General features: G+C 35.9%; 1 protein-coding gene across 1 annotated transcript in view; it reads left to right on the top strand.

Annotated features, from left to right (window-relative positions):
- ABCD2 (ATP binding cassette subfamily D member 2) overlaps positions 1-22,227 on the top strand; it is an 80,324-nt gene that overhangs the window by 32,236 nt on the left and 25,861 nt on the right. The window contains exon 7 of the mRNA XM_012538134.3: positions 15,780-15,925. Coding sequence (XP_012393588.1) covers positions 15,780-15,925 — 146 coding nt within the window. The remainder of the gene's footprint in view (positions 1-15,779; positions 15,926-22,227) is intronic.

Genomic DNA, 22,227 nt, shown 5'->3' with positions numbered 1-22,227 from the left:
AACACTCTTTTTTTTTTTGGTCAGAAGATATTCTGAAATTATAAATAACATATTATCAGCTCAGTATTTATTTACTAACTACTTCATTCACAAGGTATTATATTCAAGTATCATGTTACTTAATCTTCTAGACTAAATGTAAATGCTGCTTAATAGATAAAGTAGTTATGAATCAGAGTTTTAAATTAAATACAACATTAAAATCCTAAATTTGGTTGTACACAGGAATAATAGCATGACTAATTAGATTGTACAGAGAATTAAATATAGATAACATCACTTCTATCTTTTAACATATGAACAGTACCTATTGATCACTCTCTGCATGTCATGCTAAATAGATTATTTTAAATGATTAAATTTGAGTTCAAAGGGATTATAAACTTTAGTACTTAGAGTTGCACACCAGTTTAAAGCCAGGGTCAGAGTTCACCAAATCTTTGGATACAAATCCTCTGTATTCACTGCCTCTTATTGCAGGTTAATAAAATAATCTTATTAAAAACATCTACCTCAGGTAGAAAATAAAAAAGCCCTACTGTTTGACCTTAAAATATTTTCTCAGACAGTCTTAATTAATAAAATAAAAAGATTCTCTAACACTGTCCCAAATATATGGGGAATAATGAACTATCATTCTTTTATAGTTTGCATTCACTTCCAAAAATTTCTATATTCTTCAACTGTTTCTCTTAGAAGAGTTTATGACATGAAATCTCATCTTTTAGAAGTGCCAACATGTAATCCATTGTTTTCTTTGATGGCATTTCCACACATCCCTTTAATAATATAGGTTATGTATTTTTTAAATAAGGTGAATTAATATTGATTTTTATTTTGACAATCTTATGACCTCTTGAGATAATTGGTGGATCCTAGCGCATCTTGAGCAAGGGCTGAGCATCTCTGGTCTATTACTACTAACACAAGCAATTACTATATATTAGTCACTGCTTACATATATTACATGTTTCTGATTTTTCTGTATGACAACTCATAAAGTTGGTGTTAGTATCCCTATTTTATAGATGAGAAAACTTGGAGAGGTTGAAGTCATTCCACTGATAACTTTTGGAGCCAGCATTTGAACTTTGGTGTGTCTGACTCTAAAGTCACTTTGTCTTGCTTATTGCTGGCAGCAGGGTACATGCTTCTGAAAAATTACTACTCTCCTGCCTGCCCTTGAAAGTGAGTATCACCAGTTAAGGTTGTTTGCTTGGTATGCTGAATCTGTACTAATATCAAGCTATTGTTTGGAAGCAGAGGTCCTTATAATTCTTGGGGTATAGGGCAATCCAAGCCAATTTTAGCATAAAGTTTAGCACAGATACTTGGCTGTCATTCATTTATGTTAATGTGAAAGAAGCTATATTCTTGTGTAAAAGTGAAATTCGTTTAAATTAAACTATGTTAAAATCACTTTCAAATTAGAATATGTTCTCTGTTCTTTCCTATTCTTCTAAAATCTATTTCTCTATAAAATATAAAATAATCTCTCAAAAATATACCCATAGTTTTAAATCAGACTTCTTGCAGAAATGTAAAATAAGCAAATCTTAATTTTCATGATGCATTATGGCATAAAAATTATTATTTACCCTTTAAGTTGTCAAAAGAAGAGATTATCTTTTGCAACAAAGACTGTGTTTTGTGTTAGGAAGTTCAGCAGAATGGACAGAATACTTAAATAACACTAGTAACAGCAGCATTGCCACAACTGTACTGCATGCTAAGATGTGCCTGTGTCAAATAAGTTCTGTAGATATTTTAAAATATGAACTTTCTTTTGAATTGTTTCTTTATGAATGCCTTCCAAATCCAGGATTTCCTCTTTGGAGGGATAAGAGAACTATGTTATACAACAGCATTGTTTAATCCACACATTTAAAACTAGATAATGACTATTAAGGAACCAGAAAGCACATGAGACCAGAAAGGAGGTTAGAAGACCAAATTTGCCTCCTTTCTCCATGGAAGAGAGGGTGCCCTCATAGTAAAGAATTTTTGGTGTGATCCTTACTTTTCTTCTTTTTGCCTAAGATCTCAGATTAAAAAATGAGGGTGTGATCTGGAAAAGGATGTACATAAGAATATGGGGTCGTGCTACTTTAGATATCTTGATGACTGTTTTCTATTGAGTCTCTAGCTTTCAGACTTTTTGATTCTTTTTGATGAATCTCTAGGTGCCAAAACGAGATAGGGAGAGCCTCTGAAGGACAAGGAGTGTATTAACTTAAGTAAGATGCAGGCTAGGCTGAGTGGAATGTTGGTCTGAAAGGGCACTGTAGTAAAGGAAAAATGTAATATGGCTTAATCCAGGCATATTCATGGAGCCCCATACCTAAAAGGTTATACATACACTGATCTTGTTGCCCCCAAATTAGACAAATCTGGACTTGAGGAGAGGGAGTTGTCACTGGAACAGATTTTGCCCTTTTTGAGTCACTGTTGAATAAATCTTTATAGAATATAAGCTAGAAAGGGCATGTCTCTGTACAGCACTCTGTACAGCACTGGGGTATTCTACTAAGTCTGTAGTATACTTATTGGCATACTGTAACTGTGCAATGAATGATGAATGATTTAATAAAGGAGTGAATGAACATCTCCACTGATTTGGTTTCTACTGCCAAATTGGTCTGACTTCTTATACTAATTAGGAAGCAAACTATTTATTTTCTTGCTTGCACTAGATATGTCACAGAATCTTCTTTGTGATGGCAATAAATATTTGTCACTTAACATATATGTTTTGTGTGTATGTGTGTGTGGTACGCGGGCCTCTCACTGTTGTGGCCTCTCCCGTTTTGGAGCACAGGCTCCGGACGCACAGGCTCAGCGGCCATGGCTCACGGGCCCAGCCGCTCTGCGGCATCTTCCTGGACCGGAGCATGAACCCGCGTCGCCTGCATCGGCAGGCAGACTCTCAACCACTGCGCCACTAGGGAAGTCCAACATATCTTTTTTAAAAGAAATTATTTTAGCCATGAATAAGGCTCAGTAGTATTGCTATAGCTAATTCACTTCTATTCCTTTGCTTTCTGACTATTAGATTCAAATCAAGTAAACTTTGCATAAATATCTTTGGACACTTGGCTCAGAATGATAAACTATACATTTTAGTACGTCCTGTGTAATAATTGGTACAGTTCAGTTTTTAAAAATCTCTTTTAGAGATCTATAAATATAAAAATGATTTCCCGTAGCTTTTTTTTTTTGCTTTAATTTTTATTTATCACTTGGAAAAATGTTAAGGATACATTTTTTTAATATTTAACTCTTTTATAGGCTAATTTATAAAAATGATAATGGAAAAATCTTCCTTTGCATATAAAAGTTTTCATTATTTTATGAGTCAATTATTAAGTTAAACCAAATGGAATTGCAATTTTTGTAGGTCAAAAGGTCAAATATCAGGAATTTCATACAGTAATCTAATATAATGATAAATACAACAAAGTTGACTTTTAAAAAGTTTGCATTCTTCCCAGTTTGGGAGTACTTTGATTATTACACTAACAGTATTTTTATTACTACTTGGAAATAAACACAGTCCCTGCTCTTAAAAGGCTGTGCACATATCTCCTTTGGTACCTAGAAATATCTTATCTTAGAAATGTAATTTCAGGAATGGTATGTATATCTTTTCAGTTGGGAATTTCTTCTTTTTTGCTACATATTTATTTTAAGACTATTATGAGTGACTTATGCATTGAGGGCTCAAATCTAGTTGTTGCTGTTCATGAAAAAATTCTGATGACATGATTAGTTCCAGAATGTACATTTATATGAATTATTAATAGCTAGATTTTATGGCTTTCAAACTGCTAACTTATTACTATGGTAACACAGCAGTACTTAGCTGTACCTTATTCTTAAACTTAACACATCTCATGCCTTAAATACATGAGTATTGCTGTAAAATTTTTATCAATATTGTTCACAATTAAATTCTAGATGACTATGAAATATTTAGCATTTTGGGTGATCATTCCAAAGACTTCAAGTACAGAGCTAACATTTCTCAGTGCTGTCTTCTTCCTACTTTGTCCCTATTAAAGAGAAAAAGAGAGAATAGTATAAACCCTAATAAATGTCAATACATTTTGCCAAGAATCATATATTGTCAGATATTTAATATAGAAAAGTAGGCAGTATAATACAAATTATAGAAGTACCCTGAGACATTGTAATATAGCTGTAAAGAGCCATAATCCCTGGGAGTGGATTTGATCTCTAATAATTTTACTTTAATTTTACTATTATAATTAACAGTTTTAAATATAGATGCATTCAAAGTAATTTCAGATTACAAAGGAAATTTTGATAATTGCTCAAATAATGATAATCTAAATTATAGTATGATACCTGTAGCTTTATTCCAATATCTTTTCCACAACAAATAGAGGTAATTCTGGATTTTACTTAGAGAAAGTAAATTGAAACTAGATAATGTTTCTTTTTGATATCTACTAATTGTAAGCAATCTATTTCTTTTGTTTGGACTACGTTTATACTTTCTGATGGGCCAGAGCAAGTGTTGTGGTAATTGATCTACCTGAAATATTTAGAAGATAATCTGAATAGGTCTATATATCTAGAAAGGAAAGTTTAGTAAAGAGTACTTTGAGTCCTTATCAATTATGTATAACTGTGGTAGCACTAGAGAAACTTGAGCTAACTTAAAATGTTAAATTCCAGGCCTATGAGCAGGAAAAAGGATCACATGCAAACTAATCGTATAAACATGGGATATAGGGTCCTCCATTTTTTTGTGCTTTCAAATAGATTCAACATCAACCCAAATTTCCTTGATGTAGCCTTTCCAGAGAATTCAGTTGTAACTTTATAGTAGTATTTTTAAATAATTATATTAATAAAATCTATTATTAGAGTATCCTTAGTTGCTATGTACCTCAATAAACACATATAGAATGTGTTATTTTTACCATTTCACATGATCATAAAACAATTGAGAAAAAAATGGAACTTTAATAAAGCAATATTTTTTGGGTCCTTAATGAATATATACTTTTACGAAATATTTTTGTATAATTTCACCAATATTCCGTTCACATAAATTTTCAAAATAGCAATTTTCATATTCTATTAAATCATTTTGAGTAACAGTAAATCAAATAACAAATTATGTAGACATTTAATTTAAATCTCATCCTGATTGAATTTTTTAAAACTTAGTAGCTAAGAGTGTCTTCTTTTTAGTTCTGTTTTTACTTTTTTAGATTTTGAGAATGCATATTCAACATATTATTAGGCTTATAAACACAATAAGAAATTAAGCATTGCAAAGCAAAACTCAATTATAATTAAGAGTTTTTATGAGATAAATTTTCATATCTGTTCATCAAAGAGAATTGACAGATTTCAGAAGTCATAAATAATATTAAATGAATCTTTTAAAGAAGTTACAAAGTTTTAAAAATAAATTTTATTTGTTTATTTACTTAGTTATTTATTTATTTTTGGCTGCGTTGGGTCTTCACTACTGTGTGTGGGCTTTCTCTAGTTGGGGCAAGCGGGGCTACTCTTCGTTGCGGTGCGCAGGCTTCTCAGTGCGGTGGCTTCTCTTGTTGCGGAGCACCAGCTCTAGGTGCGCGGGCTTCAGTAGTTGTGTCACGCGGGCTGTAGAGCGCAGGCTCAGTAGTTGTGGCACACGTGCTTAGTTGCTCCGCGGCATGTGGGATCTTCCCGGACCAGGGCTGGAACCCATGTCCCCTTCATTGGCAGGCGGATTCTTAACCACTGCACCACCAGGGAAGTCCCGAAGTTTCAAAGTTTTTTAAATTAATTTTTATTGGAGTATAGTTGCTTTACAATGTTGTGTTAGTTTCTACTGTACAGCAAAATGAATCAGCTATACATATGCACATATCCCCTCTTTTTTGGATCTCCTTCCCATTTAGGTCACCACAGTGGATTAAATAGAATTCCCTGTGCTATACAGTATGTTCTCATTAGTTGTATATTTTATACATAGTATCAATAGTGTATATGTGTCAATCCCAATCTCCCAATTAGAAGTTACAAAGTTTTGCTTCTTCAAATTCCTTTTACAAAGAAAACATTTGGCAGCCTTATGCATATTGATACCTTTGAGGTCCCATAAATTGCTGCAGTGAACTAAGTGGTGCTCCAGTTACTAAAAGAAATATTTCTAGGTAAACGAGATACTTAAGTGTTTAACAGAATATACTCTCTAAAATCTAGGTAATTATGTATTTATTATTTATTAATCATGTTGAGAATAATCCAAATTTACTATGGGAATAAAACCACATGTCTTTTAGCTGGCTAAATAGAAATTCTTTTGTATCTTCTTTTTTCTTTGTTTTTTTAAATTGAAGTATAGTTGATTTACAATGTTATGTTAGTTTCTAGTGTATAGCAAAGTGATTCAGTTACATATATATTCTTTTTCATATTCTTTTTTAAATTGACCTATAGTTGATTTATAATGTTAATTACTGCTGTACATCGAAGTGATTCAGATATATATATATGTATATATATATATATATATATATATATACACACACACACATTCATACATATCTATACATTCTTCTTATATTCTTTCCCATTATGGTTTTTCATAAGATATTGAATATAGTTCTCTGTGCTATACAGTAGGACCTTATTGTTTATCCATTCTATATGTAAAAGCTTACCTGCTAATCCCAACCTCCCACTCCATCCCTCCCCCAAACCCCTCCCCCTTGGCAACCACCAGCCTGTTCTTTATGTCTGTGAGTCTGTTTCCATTTCATAGAGGGGTTCATTTGTGTCATATTTTAGATTCCACATATAAATGACATCATATGGTATTTGTCTTTCTCTTTCTGACTTCACTTAGTATGATAATCTCTAGTTGCATCCATGTTGCTGCAAATGGCATTATTTCATTATTTTTTTATGGCTGAGTAGTATTCCATGGAATAAATACACCACATCTTTATCCATTCATCTTTCAATGGACATTTAGGGTGTTTCCAAGTCTTGGGTATTGTGAATAGTGCTGCTATGAACATAGGGGTTCATGTATCTTTTTTTTTTGAATTTTATTTTATTTTTTTATATAGCAGTTTCTTATTAGTTATCCATTTTATTCATATTAATTTATATATGTCAATCTCCACTATTTCATCTTCCAGGTCACTTATCTGTTCTTCTGCCCAGTTATTCTGCTATTGATCACATCTAGAGTATTTTTAATTTCATTTATTGTGTTGTTCATCATTGTTTGTTTCATCTTTAGTCCTTCTAGGTCCTTGTTAAATGTTTCTTGCATTTTGTCCATTCTATTTCCAAGATTTTGGATCATCTTTACTATCATTCTGAATTCTTTTTCAGGTAGACTGCCTATTTCCTCTTCATTTTTTAGGTCTGGTGCATTTTTATCTTGCTCCTTCATCTGCTGTGTGTTTTTCTGTCTTCTCATTTTGCTTATCTTACTGTGTTTGGGGTCTCCTTTTTGCAGGCTGCTGGCTCGTAGTTCCCATTGTTTTTGGTGTCTGTCCCCAGTGGCTAAGGTTGGTTCAGTGGGTTGTGTAGGCTTCCTGGTGGAGGGGACTAGTGCCTGTGTTCTGGTGGATGAGGCTGGATCTTGTCTTTCTGGTGGGCAGGTCCACGTCTGGTGGTGTGTTTTGGGGTGTCTGTGGACTTATTATGATTTTAGGCAGCCTCTCTGCTAATGGGTGGGTTTGTATTCCTGTCTTGCTAGTTGTTTGGCATAGGATGTCCAGCACTATAGCTTGCTGGTCGTTGAGTGAAGCTGGGTGCTGGTGTTGAGATGGAGATCTCTGGGAGATTTTCGCCATTTGATATTATGTGGAGCTGGGAGGTCTCTTGTGGACCAGTGTCCTGAAGTTGGCTATCCCACCTCAGAGGCACAGCACTGACTCCTGGCTGCAACACCAAGAGCTTTCATCGACACGGCTCAGAATAAAAGGGAGAAAAATTAGAAAGAAAGAATTAGTATAAGTAGAAAGAAAGAAAGGAGGGAGGAAGGAAGGAAGGAAGGAGGGAAGGAAGGAAAAAAGATAAAGTAAAATAAAATAAGATAAAATATAATAAAGTTATTAAAATAAAAAAATAATTATTAAGAAAAGAATTTTTTTAAAAAACAAAAACGGACAGATAGAACCCTAGGACAAATGGTGGAAGCAAAGCTATACAGCATAAATCTTGCTCTCAAAGTCCACCTCCTCAATTTGGGATGATTCGTTGTCTATTCATGTATTGCACAGACATCAAGTTGATTGTGGAGCTTTAATCCGCTGCTTCTGAGGGTGCTGGGAGAGATTTCCCTTTCTGTTCTTTGTTCTCACAGCTCCCAGGGGCTCAGCTTTGGATTTGGCCCCGCCTCTGCATGTAGGTCGCCAGAGGGCGTCTGTTCTTCGCTCAGACAGGACGGGATTAAGGGAGCCGCTGATTCGGGGGCTCTGGCTCACTCAGGCCGGGGGGAGGGAGGGGCACGGAGGGCGGGGCGAGCCTGCGGCGGCAGAGGCCGGTATGACGTTGCAACAGCCTGAGGCGCGCCGTGCGTTCTCCTGGGGAAGTTGTTCCTGGAACCTGGGACCCTGGCAGTGGCAGGTTGGACAGGTTCCCTGCAAGTGGGGTGTGGATAGTAACCTGTGCTCGCACACAGGCTTCTTGGTGGCGGCAGCAGCAGCCTTAGCATCTCATGCCTGTCTCTGGGGTCCGCGCTTTCAGCCGCGGCTCACGCCCGTCTCTGGAGCTCCTTTAAGCAGCGCTCTTAATCCCCTCTACTCGCGCACCAGGAAACAAAGAGGGAAGAAAAAGTCTCTTGCCTCTTCAGCAGGTCCAGACTTTTCCCCGGACTCCCTCCCGTCTAGCCGTGGTGCACTTACCCCCTGCAGGCTGTGTTCACGCCGCCAATCCCAGTCCTCTCCCAGCGCTCAGACCGAAGCCCGAGCCTCAACTCCCAGCCCCGCCCGCCCCGGTGGGTGTGCAGACAAGCCTCTCGGGCTGGTGAGTGTCGGTCGGCACCGATCCTTTCTGCGGGAATGTCTCCGCTTTGCCCTCTGCACCCCTGTTGCTGTGCTGTCCTCCGCGGCTCCGAAGCTTCCCCCCTCTGCCACCCGCAGTCTCCGCCTGTTGAAGGGGCTTCCTAGTGTGTGGAAACCTTTCCTCCTTCACAGCTGCCTCCCACTGGTGCAGGTCCCGTCCCTATCCTTTTGTCTCTGTTTATTCTTTTTTCTTTTGCCCTACCCAGGTACGTGGGGGGTTTCTTGCCTTTTGGGAGGTCTGAGGTCTTCTGCCAGCATTCAGTAGGTGTTCTGTAGGAGTTGTTCCACGTGTAGATGTATTTCTGGTGTATCTGTGGGGAGGAAGGTGATCTCCGCGTCTTACCCTTCGCCATCTTCCCGTAAGCCTCTATATATGTCAATCTCAATCTCCCAATTCATCACACCACCACCACCACCACCACCACGCCCCCCCATGCCACTTTCCCCCATTGGTGTCCATACGTTTGTTCTCTAAATCTGTCTCTATTTCTGCCCTGCAAACCGGTTCATCTGTAGCATTTTTCTAGGTTCCACATATATGTGTTAATATACGATATTTGTTTTTCTCTTTCTGATTTACTTCACTCTATATGACAGTCTCTAGATCCATCCACGTCTCTATTGACCCAATTTTGTTCCTTTTTATGGCTGAGTAATATTCCACTGTATATATGTACCACATCTTCTTTATCCATTCATCTGTTGATGGGCATTTACGTTGCTTCCATGACCTGGCTATTGTAAATAGTGCTGCAATGAATATTGGGGTGCATGAGTCTTTTTGAATTATGGTTTTCTCTGGGTATATGCCCAGTAGTGGGATTGCTGGGTCATATGGTAATTCTATTTTTAGTTTTTTAAGGAACGTCCTTACTGTTTTCCACAGTGGCTGCACCAAATTACATTCTCACCAACAGCGTAGGAGGGTTCCCTTTTCTCCACATCCTCTTCAGCACTTGTTATTTGTAGATATTTTAATGATGGCTATTCTGATTGGTGTGAGGGGGTACCCCATTGTAGTTTTGATTTGCATTTCTCTAATAATTAGTGACTTTGAGCATCTTTTCATGTGCCTTTTGGCCATCTGTATGTCTTCTTTGGAGAAATGTCTATTTAGGTCTTCTGGCCATTTTTGGATAGGGTTTGTTTGGTTTTGTATTTGAGTTCAATGAGCTGTTTGTATATTTTGGGAATTAAGCCCTTGTCAGTCACATCATTTGCAAATATTTTCTGCCATTCTGTTGGTTGTCTTTTCATTTTGTTTATTGTTTTCTTTGCTATGCCAAAGCTTGTAAGTTTGATTAGGTCCCATTTGTTTATTCTTGTTTTTATTTTTATTGTCTTGGGAGACTGACCTAAGAAAACATTGGTACAATTTATGTCAGAGAATGTTTTACCTAGGTTCCTTTTTAGGAGTTTTATTGTCTTTAAACCATTTTGATTTTAAACCATTTTGATTTTATTTTTTTGTACAGTGAGAGGGTGTGTCCTAACTTCATTAATTTACATGTGGCTGTCCAACTTTCCCAATACGACTTTCTGAAAGACTGTCCTTTTCCCATTGTATATTCTTGCCTCTTTCATCAAAGATAAATTGACTGTAGGTTTGTGGCATATTCTTTACCAGTATAGATTATTACAAGATGTTGAATATAGCTCCCTGTACTGTATGGTAGGACCTTACTGTTTATGTATATATAGTAGCTTGTATCTGCTAATCCCAAACTCCTAATTTATCCCTCACTTTCCCCTTCCCCCTTTGGTAACCATAAGTTTGTTTTCAAATGAATTTATTTACAAAATACAAAGAGACACAGACATAGAAAACAAACTTATGCTCTTGTTTAAGATATTGCCCTTTCACATAGGTAGATAACTAAGTTGAAATGAACTTTTTTGTCTCCATAATGGTTTATTGAATGCCTACTATGTGCCTGTAGTGCTGTACTAAGTGCTCTACATTGCTTTATAAAAACCTACTGCTTCATTTAATCCTCATAACAAATGCAATAAAGTGAGTTACTTTACAAATGACGTAACTATAGCTCAGAATTTGGGTCACATTGCTAGTAAATGGTGAGATTGGGACTCCAGTCCAGAACCATCTCCCCAAAGCCTATTATCACAACCATGACTCTATACTGTCTTCCCCAAAATGTAGATATAAAATATAATTTTATCAAATATTTCCAGTTAATCAAGTCTTATGGTAGAATCCTGTAGAAACACCATTGAAGTGAATGTTCAGATGTATTTTAATCATTGCAGTCTCAGTTATGTATTGTGTCATGGCTGTTCTGTGGATTGAATTATATTTGGGGTTTATGCTAAGGCTGTCTATACTTCTGATTTACATTAAGTTGGAACTGGCATCACTTTGTAAGTTAGCTAAAGTACTGACTCCTAATATTTCCTTGTATTTCTTCTTAGTAGTCTCAGGATACCAACTAAAAATTTGTTCACTGGCCCTGATGGTCAGTATCTATTTTATGCTACTGTTATTATTACCAGATATTAATTTAAGATAATATCACATTATATAAATGCTTAAAGTGATGGAAATAAACAAATAACTTTTTGTCCTAATTCTGTTTTTAAAAAATATATGGTTAGACTGGAGAGGGAAAAAAATCAGAGAGCAGGAGAAGACATACGGAATATGGTAGAAGAAAAGTGACTAGAAAGGTGCGGCCACTTGGGAAAACAATTGGTCAGTTCCTCAAAAAGTTAAACAGAGTTACCATATGCCCCACTACTAGGTGTATGCCCACTATTCATAATAGCCAAATAGTGGAAACAACTGAAATATCCAGATTAACAAAATATGGAATTTAATTCAGATATTAAAAGGAATGAAATACTGCTACATGCTACAACATGGGTGAACCTGACGATATTATGCTGACAGAAAGAAGACCACATATTGTGTGATTCCATACATATGAAAATATGTGAAATTTCCAGAATAGGCAAATCCACAGATACAGAAAGTAGATTAGTGATTGCCAGCTGTTGGGAGGAGGGAAGAACTAGGAGTGCCTGCTCTTAGGTATGGAGTTTCTTTTGGGGGTGAAGAAAATGTTCTGGAATTAGATACTGGTGATATTTACATGAGCTTGTAAATATACTGAAAATCATTGAATTTTACACTTTAAAAGGGTGAATTTTATAATGTGAATTATACCTCAATTTAAAAAATATGACTAGAGATTCCTTATATTTGCAAAGACTCCATTGAAAATCTTATTACATGAATGCATATATGTATAATTGAAATATAAATATTTTGATTTTCAAATATTTGTTAAATCTGTTATAAAATAAATTTTTGTGCTTCAACTAAATCATTTGCATGTTATGGGAAAATAGGTAGAGAATTGATCTACAAACACAGTTTGTATTTAAAACCTTTAATTCTGTCTCTCTGTACACACACACACACACACACACACACATTTTTTTTAAGTTGCTATAAATAAATCTTCACCCCCAACTTCTTTAGGGTGTACAGTTGACACTTGAGCAATGCAGAGGTTAGAGGCGCTGACCCCAGCACAGTTGAAAATCCATGTATAATTTATAGTCGGCCCTTTATGTATAATTTATAGTCGGCCCTTTATATCTACTGTTCCACATCTGCAGATTCAACCAACCACAGATTGTAAAGTACTATAATATTTCCTATTTTAAAAAAACCATGTATAAGTGGACCCATGCAATTCAAACCCATGTTGCTCAATGAGGAACAGTATTTTCAGAGAGCAAGAATAGTCTCTAATATAGACATAGTATGATGATCAAATTTATGAAAATTAACACTGATATAATATTATCTGAACATACTTTTGTTGGTTCTCAAACCGGCCCTTGTACACAGTGGGCAAGAAGAGACAGAAGAAAGAGGCAGACCACTCCAGATTGGTGGATGGCAGGTTTAATAAGCAAGGAAATTTACATTTGAGGCTTGTCATGGGCAGCCTCAAGATGAGCCTCTCCACTTCTATCCACCAGAATCTTAAAAGTTTATATAGAGGCCTTCATGGGGTTCGGTCATGTATACCATCCATATGGTCTCAACACCACATTGCTCCCTCAAGTCTGTGTCCTTGAAAATAGTTGGCAGCTGTGGGAACTGTGGGTTGAGCATACATTCCAAGGTCAGGGAAGAGGGTTGGAGCGTCAGATTGCCTGGGTCCAGCTCAGAGGTCAACTGGCGTGAAGTCCTCTTGATTACCTCCTCCAACAACTTTCCACGTTCAAAGTTTGCCAATTGTCATAATACTATTCTTTATAATAACTTGTTTTTCTCAGTCCATCATCATACATTGTATTTTAGTTGCTATGTTGCTCTAGTTTCTTTTAATGTGAAAGAATTCCTTAGCCTTTCTTTGTTTTTTATGACATTGATATTTGTAATGAGTGCAGGACTGTTGTTGTTGTTGTATATTCATAAAATCCCACAATTTGGGTTTATCTGATAGCTTCCTAATGAAACAATACAGTTTACACATTTTTTTGCAATAATACTACCTGCATTAGTTTTCAAGATCTACTGAAACCAAAAACTTGCTGGTCTGAAGCAACAGAAATTTATTTTCTCACAGATCTAGAGGCCAGGAGTCCAAAATCAAGGTGTTGGCAGGGCCACCCTCCTTCTGGAAGCTCAAGGGGAGAATTTTTTCTTACCTCTTCCAGCTTCCAGTGGTGCCAGGCTTGTGACAGCATAACTCCAATCTCTGCCTCTGTCTTCACATGACTTTCCTCCCTGTGTTTTTCCTCTTCTTTAAAGGTATTTATTGGATTTAAGACCCATCTGGTTAATCCAGGATAATCTTATCTCAAGATCCTTAACTTAATTACATCTGCAAACACCTTTTCTTTTCCTAAATAAGGTCACATTCACAAATAATACGGGTTAGGACTTGGACATATCTTTGAGGTCCACAATTCAACCCTGTATACTTCCTAAATGCTGTTGTGATCTTCTCAAAGGGTAGTAACAGGATGCAGCAAATGTACACAGAACGAGGAAATAGATTTTTGTTCAAAAAATTATGAATTCATGCTGATATTCTAATTCAAATTAAACGTTACAGAATATTTTTCTCACCTTCCCACATTTCATATTTGTATCTTCCTTCTTCCACGGCGAGAACCTTACCTCCTAACGTTATTAAAATGTTTACTTATTTGATCAATCCTACAACATAGTTTCAGAATTGCTAGCCTATAGCAACAAGAAACATGAACAATTAGTTTTAAGGTTTCTTTAGGGTTTTCAACTGAAATTATGTAACCAAATTTGAAAGTTACTTGGATCAGTCCCTCCTCCCCATTTTATGTGGTTATGTTATTCATTTGATATACTTTTCAGTTCATTTGTTTCTGTTTGTATTCAATTTTAGGGTTTCTGCCTTCATTTTACTGGTTAAATTAAAAAAAATAATAACACTTTAACATGATTCTAAGAGTAAAAACTATATAGAAAGTATTCTTAAAGAGGTCTTTTCCCTCCCTTATCTATTCTGCCTTGTTCCTCCCATCTCCTATAGGTAACTGATTTCATTAGTTTCTGGTTTACTGTTTCCTTTTGTAAATATAAGCAGACAGATGTATATTTTCTTATTTTGCTTTCATTTTACATAGAAGTGGTATACTACATATTAGTGGTTCTATCAAATGGGGATGGTTTTGTCCCCTAAAGGGACAAAATAATATTTGGAGACTTTTTTTTTTGTCACTGCTGCAGTGGATGCTAGTAGCATCTGGTGCGTAGAGATCAAGTGTTCCACTAAACATCCTATAATACACAGGATATACCTCAGTGACAAAGAATTATCTGATTTAATAACTCCATAATACCACTGTTGAGAAACCCAACTATATATCTACTTTGCACTTTGCTTTTCAACTTAACAATATATTATGTAAATCACCCTATATCAATTCATAGAAATCTTCCACATCCTGTTTTATAGCTGCATAGTGCAGGTTCTATAGTTTATTCAGTCAGTCTCCTTTGTATGCACATTTAGGTTGTTCTCAATATTTTGCAATAACAAAGAATGCTGTAATGGATAACTTTACACATTTTTTTGTTGATGGTGGTGTATTTTTGGAAGTATATCTTTAAAATAAATTCCTAGAAGTGGGTCAAAGACCACATGATATATTGGTTTGTAGAATCCTCTCCAAAGGGTTGTACCATTTTGCATTTTCACATTGTATGAAAATACCTGTGTCTCCATAGGCTTGCCAATTGAGTGAGTTGTCAAACTTTTGAACTTCTGCCAATGTGATAAGTAAGAAACTCAGTATAGTTTTAATTTGCATTTCTCTTATTTTGAATGATACTTTTTAAGTTTTGTTTGTTCACATTGCTGGGTCAAAACCTCAGATTTTATGTTTAACGCAAATAGTTTTAGATGAAATACAGAAGCAACATTTATAAAATACAACAGAACAAGTATGTATTTCTATGCTGAAAATATACAAGTATTTCTTGTAGAAACTTTTCGTGTGGCTATGTCTCTATATGTTTTTACATGAATATAACAGTGTTTTATCCTGCCACGCCTGAGAGAGAAATACTCATCACCAGGTAATAAATATAATCCTAGAAATATGGTATTTAAAGTCTGCTCTGGAGTTTTCAGACCACCAGGATGTCACATTGAGTAAACTAAACTGATTTTGTACTAAGATTCTTGTGTTCTTGGTGTTTTACAGGCCGTACATGTCTCTTGGAAGTCTTCGGGATCAAGTCATTTATCCAGATTCAGTGGATGACATGCATGATAAAGGCTATACAGACCACGATCTAGATTGTATTCTACATAATGTTCACCTCTATCATATAGTTCAAAGAGAAGGAGGTAAAGTCTATAATTTGTGTTTTTTTCATGTATTTAAATTAATTTTTAAAAAGAAAACTTGGGTTTAATTTGAATGTATGCTGTTGTTGGAACATAAGCACACAAGTAAAGATGGAGTTTACAGCTTTTGTTGCTTTTCCATTCTTGACATGCTCTTTTCTGCTTATGTTATATTTCATGCAGCACACTAAGCTTTTTACTAAGTCTGCTGCTAGCATTTGAAAACAGTTTTTTTTTTTTGGTCATATTTTAATGTACATGTGTCCCTGAGGCCATAGTCAATCTAAATGTATGTAAAGTTCATGACAGAAATATTCTCCTGTCAAGCTCTCGGCTTATATTAAATGTAATAATTTGAGAAGTAGGTATCACAAACTTATTTATTTTCAGAACCACAGTCTTACCAATACATTTTTTTTTCTCTAAAGCAACACACAGAGAATTAGATAAAATATAGAAACTTCTGTACTGTAGTATTTCAACATAAAACATACTTTTGAAAGAGTAGGAATAACAGTTATACATATTAGCTCAAAAAAGAATTACTTTCAAAAACACAGAATTACTTTCAAATAACTTGATAAAAATATAATTTGATAGCCTAGAAAAACTAATGAAGTAGCAAGCTAGAATTCTAGGTTAAATTTTGCATGGGTTTTATGTTTTACTTTTTAGCCCATTTACATTATCAAAAGAAGCAGCATACTACAGTAGTTAAGAATGTAAGCTTCAAAGTCAGAGTTCTAGAATCAAGTCTTAAATAGCTGGGGGACCTTCAAGATGGTGGAGGAGTAAGACATGGAGGTCACCTTCTTCCCCACAAATACATCAAAAATACATCTACATGTGGAACAACTCCTACAGAACACCTACTGAATGCTGGCAGAAGACCTCAGACTTCCAAAAAGGCAAGAAATTCCCCACGTACCTAGCTGTGTGGCTGACAGGGTCTCAGTGTGCTGCTTGGGTGTCAGGCCTGAGCCTCTGAGCTGGGAGAGCCGAGTTCAGGACATTGGACCATCAGAGACCTCCCGGCCCCATGTAATATCAGTCAGTGAAAGCACTCCCAGAGATCTCCATATAAATGCTAAGACTCAGCTCTACTCAAGGACCAGCAAGCTCCAGTGCTGGACACCACATGCCAAATAACTAGCAAGACAGGAACATAATCCCACCCATTAGCAGAGAGGCTGCCTAAAATCATAAGTTCACAGGCACCCCAAAGCACACCACTGGACGCAGGCCTGCCCACCAGAAAGACAAGATGCAGCCTCATCCACCGGAACACAGGCACCAGTCCCCTCCACCAGGAAGCCTACACAACCCACTGAACCAACCTTAGCCACTGGGGGAAGACAATAAAAAGCAACAGGAACTATGAACCAGCAGCCTGTGAAAAGGAGACCCCAAACACAGTAAGTTAAGCAAAATGAGAAGACAGAGAAATATGCAGCAGATGAAGGAGCAAGGTAAAAAACCCACCAGAACAAACAAATGAAGAGGAAATATGAAGTATACCTAAAAAAGAATTCAGAGTAATGACAGTAAAGATGATCGAAAATCTTGGAAATAGAATGGAGAAAATACAAGAAACGTTTAACAAGGACCTAGAAGAACTAAAGAGCGAACAAACAATGACGAACAACACAATAAATGAAATCAAAAATTCTCTAGAAGGAATAAATAGCAGAATAACTGAGGCAGAATAACGGATAAGTGACCTGGAATATAAAATAGTGCAAATAACGACTGCTAACCAGAATAAAGAAAAAGAATGAAAAGAATTGAGGACAGTATCAGAGACCTCTGGGACAATGTTAAACACACCAGCATTCTAATTATAGGGGTCCCAGAAGAAGAAGAGAAAAAGAGACAGAAAATATTTGAAGAGATTATAGTTGAAAACTTCCCTAATATGGGAAAGGAAATTGTCAATCAAGTCCAGGAAGTGCAGAGAGTCCCATACAGGATAAATCCAATGAGAAACATGCCAAGATACATATTAATCAAACTATCAAAAATTAAATGCAAATAAAAACTATTAAAAGAAGCAAGGGAAAAGCAACAGATTACAAGGGAATCCCCATAAGGTTAACAGCTGATCTTTCAGCATAAACTCTGCAAGCCAGAAGGCAGTGGCAGGACATATTTAAAGTGATGAAAGGGAAAAAACCTACAACCAAGATTACTTTACCCAGCATGGATCTCATTCAGATTCAACAGAGGAATTAAAAGCTTTACAGACAAGCAAAAGCTAAGAGAATTCAGCACCACCAAACCAGCTATACAACAAATGCTAAAGGAAATTTTCTAGGCAGGAAACACAAAAGAAGGAAAAGACCTACAAAAACCAACCCAAAACAATTAAGAAAGTGGTAATAGGAACATACATATCGATAACTACCTTAAATGTAAATGGATTAAATCCTCCAATCAAAACACATAGATAGGTTGAATGGAAACAGAAACAAAACCCGTATATATGCTATGTACAACAGACCCACTTGAGACCTAGGGACACATACAGACTGACACTGAGGGGATGGAAAGAGATATTCCATGCAAATGGAAATCGAAAGAAAGCTGGAGTGGCAACTCTCATAACAGACAAAAAAGACTTTAAAATAAAGACGAGACAAAGAAGGACACTACATAATGATCAAGGGATCAATCCAAGAAGAATACAATGATTGTAAATATTAATGTACCCAACATAGGAGCACCTCAATATATAGGCAAATGCTAACAGCAATAAAAGGGGAAATTGACAGTAACACAATACTAGTAGGGGACTTTGACACCCCGCTTTCGCCTTTGGACAGATCATCCAAAATGAAAATAAGTAAGGAAACATAAGCTTTAAAGGACACATTAAAGAAGATGGACTTAATTGATATTTATAGGATTCCATCCAAAACAACAGAATACACTTTCTTCTCAAGTGCTATGGAACATTCTCCAGGATAGATCATATATTGGGTCACAAATCAAGCCTTTGTAAATTTAAGAAAATTGAAATCATAGCAAATATTTTTTCGGACCACAATGCTATGAGACTAGATATCAGTTACAGGAAAAAAAACTGTCAAAAATACAAACATATGGAGGCGAAACAATGCACTACTAAATAACCAAGAGATCACTGAAGAAATCAAAGAGGAAATCAAAAAATACTGAGAAACAAATGACAATGAAAACACGATGGCCCAAAAGCTATGGGCTGCAGCAAAAGCAGTTCTAAGAGGGAAATTTATAGCAATACGATCCTACCTCAAGAAACAAGAAACATCTCAAATAAACAACCTAACCTTACACCTAAAGAAATTAGAGAAAGAAGAACAAAAAAACCCCAAGTTAGCAGAAGGAAAGAAATCATACACATCAGATCAGAAATAAGTGAAAAGGAAATGAAGGAAACAGTAGCAAAGATCAATAAAACTAGGAGCTGGTTCTTGGAGAAGATAAACAAAACTGATAAACCATTAGCCAGACTCATCAAGAAAAAGAGGGATAAGACTCAGGTCAACAGAATTTGAAATGAAAAAAGAGAAGTAAGAACTGACACTGTAGAAATACAAAGGATCAGGAGAGATTACTACAAGCAACTATATGCCAATAAAATGGACAACCTGAAAGTAATGGACAAATTCTTAGAAAAGCACAACCTTTCAAGACTGAACTAGAAAGAAATAGAAAATATAAACAGACCAATCACAAGCACTGAAATTGAAATTGTGATTAAATATCTTCCAACATGTATGGACACCACAGGGAGAAAGAGGTGGGTAGGGATGTTGTGATGAATTGGGAGATTGGGATTGATATATATACATTAATATGTATAAAATAGAAAAATGATAAGAACCTGCTATATAAAAAAATAAATAAAATAAAATTTAAAAAAATCTTCCAACAAACAAAAGGCCAGGACCAGATGGCTTTACAGGTGAATTCTACAAAACATTTACGAAAGAGCTAACACCCATCCTTCTCAAACTTTTCCAGAATATAGCAGAGGGAGGAACACTCCGAAACTCATTCTAGGAGGACACCATCACCCTGATACCAAAACCAGACAAAGATGTCACAAAGAAAGAAAACTACAGGCCGATATCACTGATGAACATAGATGCAAAATTCTCAGCAAAATACTAGCAAACAGAATCCTACAGCACATTAAAAGGATCATACACCATGATCAAGTGGGGTTTATCCCAGGAAGGCAAGGATTCTTCAATATATGCAATTAATCAATGTGATAAACCATATTAACAAATTGAAGGAGAAAAACCATATGGTCATCTCAATAGATGCAGAAAAAGCTTTTCACAAAATTCAACACCCATTTATGATAAAAACCCTCAGAAAGTAGACATAGAGGGAACTTACCTCAACATAATAAAGGCCATATATGACAGACCCACAGCCAACATTGTTCTCAATGGTGAAAAACTGAAACCATTTGCACTAAGATCAGGAACAAGATAAGGTTGCCCACTCTCATCACTATTATTCAACATAGTTTTAGAAGTTTTAGCTACAGCAATCAGAGAAGAAAAAGAAATAAAAGGAATCCAAATCGGAAAAGAAGAAGTAAAGCTGTCACTGTTTGCAGATGACATGATACTATATAGAGAGAATCCTAAAGATGCTACCAGAAAACTACTAGAGCTAATCAATGAATTTGGTAAAGTACCAGGATACAAAATTAATGCACAGAAATCTATGGCATTCCTATACACTAATGATGAAAAATCTGAAAGAGAAATTAAGGAAACACTCCCATTTACCATTGCAACAAAAAGAATAAAATACCTAGGAATAAACCTAGGTAAAGACCTGTATGCAGAAAACTATAACACACTAAGGAAAGAAGTTAAAGATGATACAAACAGGCAGAGAGATACACCATGTTCTTGGTTTGGAAGAGCCAACATTGTGAAAATGACTATACTACCCAAAGCAAGCTACAGATTCAATGCAATCCCTATCAAATTACCAACGGCATTTTTTACAGAACTAGAATTTAAAAATTCACAATTTTATGGAAACATAAAAGATCCCTAATAGCCAAAGCAATCTTGAGAAAGAAAAATGGAGCTGGAGGAATCAGGCTCCCTGATTTCAGACTATACTACAAAGCTACAGTAATCAATATAGTATGGTGCTGGCAGAAAAATAGAAATATGGATTAACGGAACAGGATAGAAAGCCCAGAGATAAACCCACACTCATATGGTCACCTTATCTTTGATAAAGGAGGCAAGAATATCTAATGGAGAAAAGACAGCCTCTTCAATAAGTAGTGCTGGGAATGCTGGACAGTTACATGTAAAAGAATGAATTTAGAACTCTCCTAACACTATACACAAAAATACAATCAAAATGGATTAAAGACCTAAATGTAAGGCCAGACACTATGAAACTCTGAGAGGAAAACATAGGCAGAACACTCTATGACATAAATCACAGCAAGGTTTTTTTGACCTACCTCCTAGAGAAATGGAAATAAAAACAAAAATAAACAAATGCAACCTAATGAAATGTAAAAGCTTTTGCACAGCAAAGGAAACCATAAACATGATGATAAGACAACCCTCAGAATGGGGGAAAATATTTGCAAATGAAGCAAGTGACAAAGGATTAATCTCCAAAATATACAAGCAGCTCATGCAATAAATATCAAAAATAAACAATCCAATCCAAAAATGGACAGAATACCCAAATAGACATTTCTCCAAAGAAGACATACAGTTTGCCAACAAACACATGAATAGATGCTCAACATCACTAATCATTAGAGAAATGCAAATCAAAACTCCAATGAGGTATCACCTCACACTGGTCAGAATGGCCATCATCAAAATATCTATAAACAGTAAATGCTGGAGAGGGTGTGGAGAAAAGGGAACCCTCTTGCACTGTTGGTGGGAATGTAACTTGTTACAGCCACTATGGAGAACAGTATGCAAGTTCCTTTAAAATCTACAAATAGAACTACCATATGACCCAGCAATCCCACTACTGGGCATATACCCTGAGAAAACCATAATTCAAAAAGAGTCATGTACCACAATGTTCGTTGCATCACTATTTACAATAGCCAGGACATGGAAGCAACCTAAGTGTCCATCGACAGATGAATGGATTAAGAAGATGTGGCACATATATACAATGGAATATTACTCAGCCATAAAAAGAAACGAAATTGAGTTATTTGTAGTGAGGTGGATAGACCTAGAAACTGTCATACATAGTGAAGTAAGTCAGAAAGAGAAAAACAAATACCGAATGCTAACACA

The sequence above is a fragment of the Orcinus orca genome, chromosome 11 (assembly GCF_937001465.1).
Source record: "Orcinus orca chromosome 11, mOrcOrc1.1, whole genome shotgun sequence".
Lineage (NCBI taxonomy): Eukaryota > Metazoa > Chordata > Mammalia > Artiodactyla > Delphinidae > Orcinus > Orcinus orca.
Note: the sequence above shows the minus strand (reverse complement) of the source record. Positions and strands in the feature narration are given on the sequence as shown.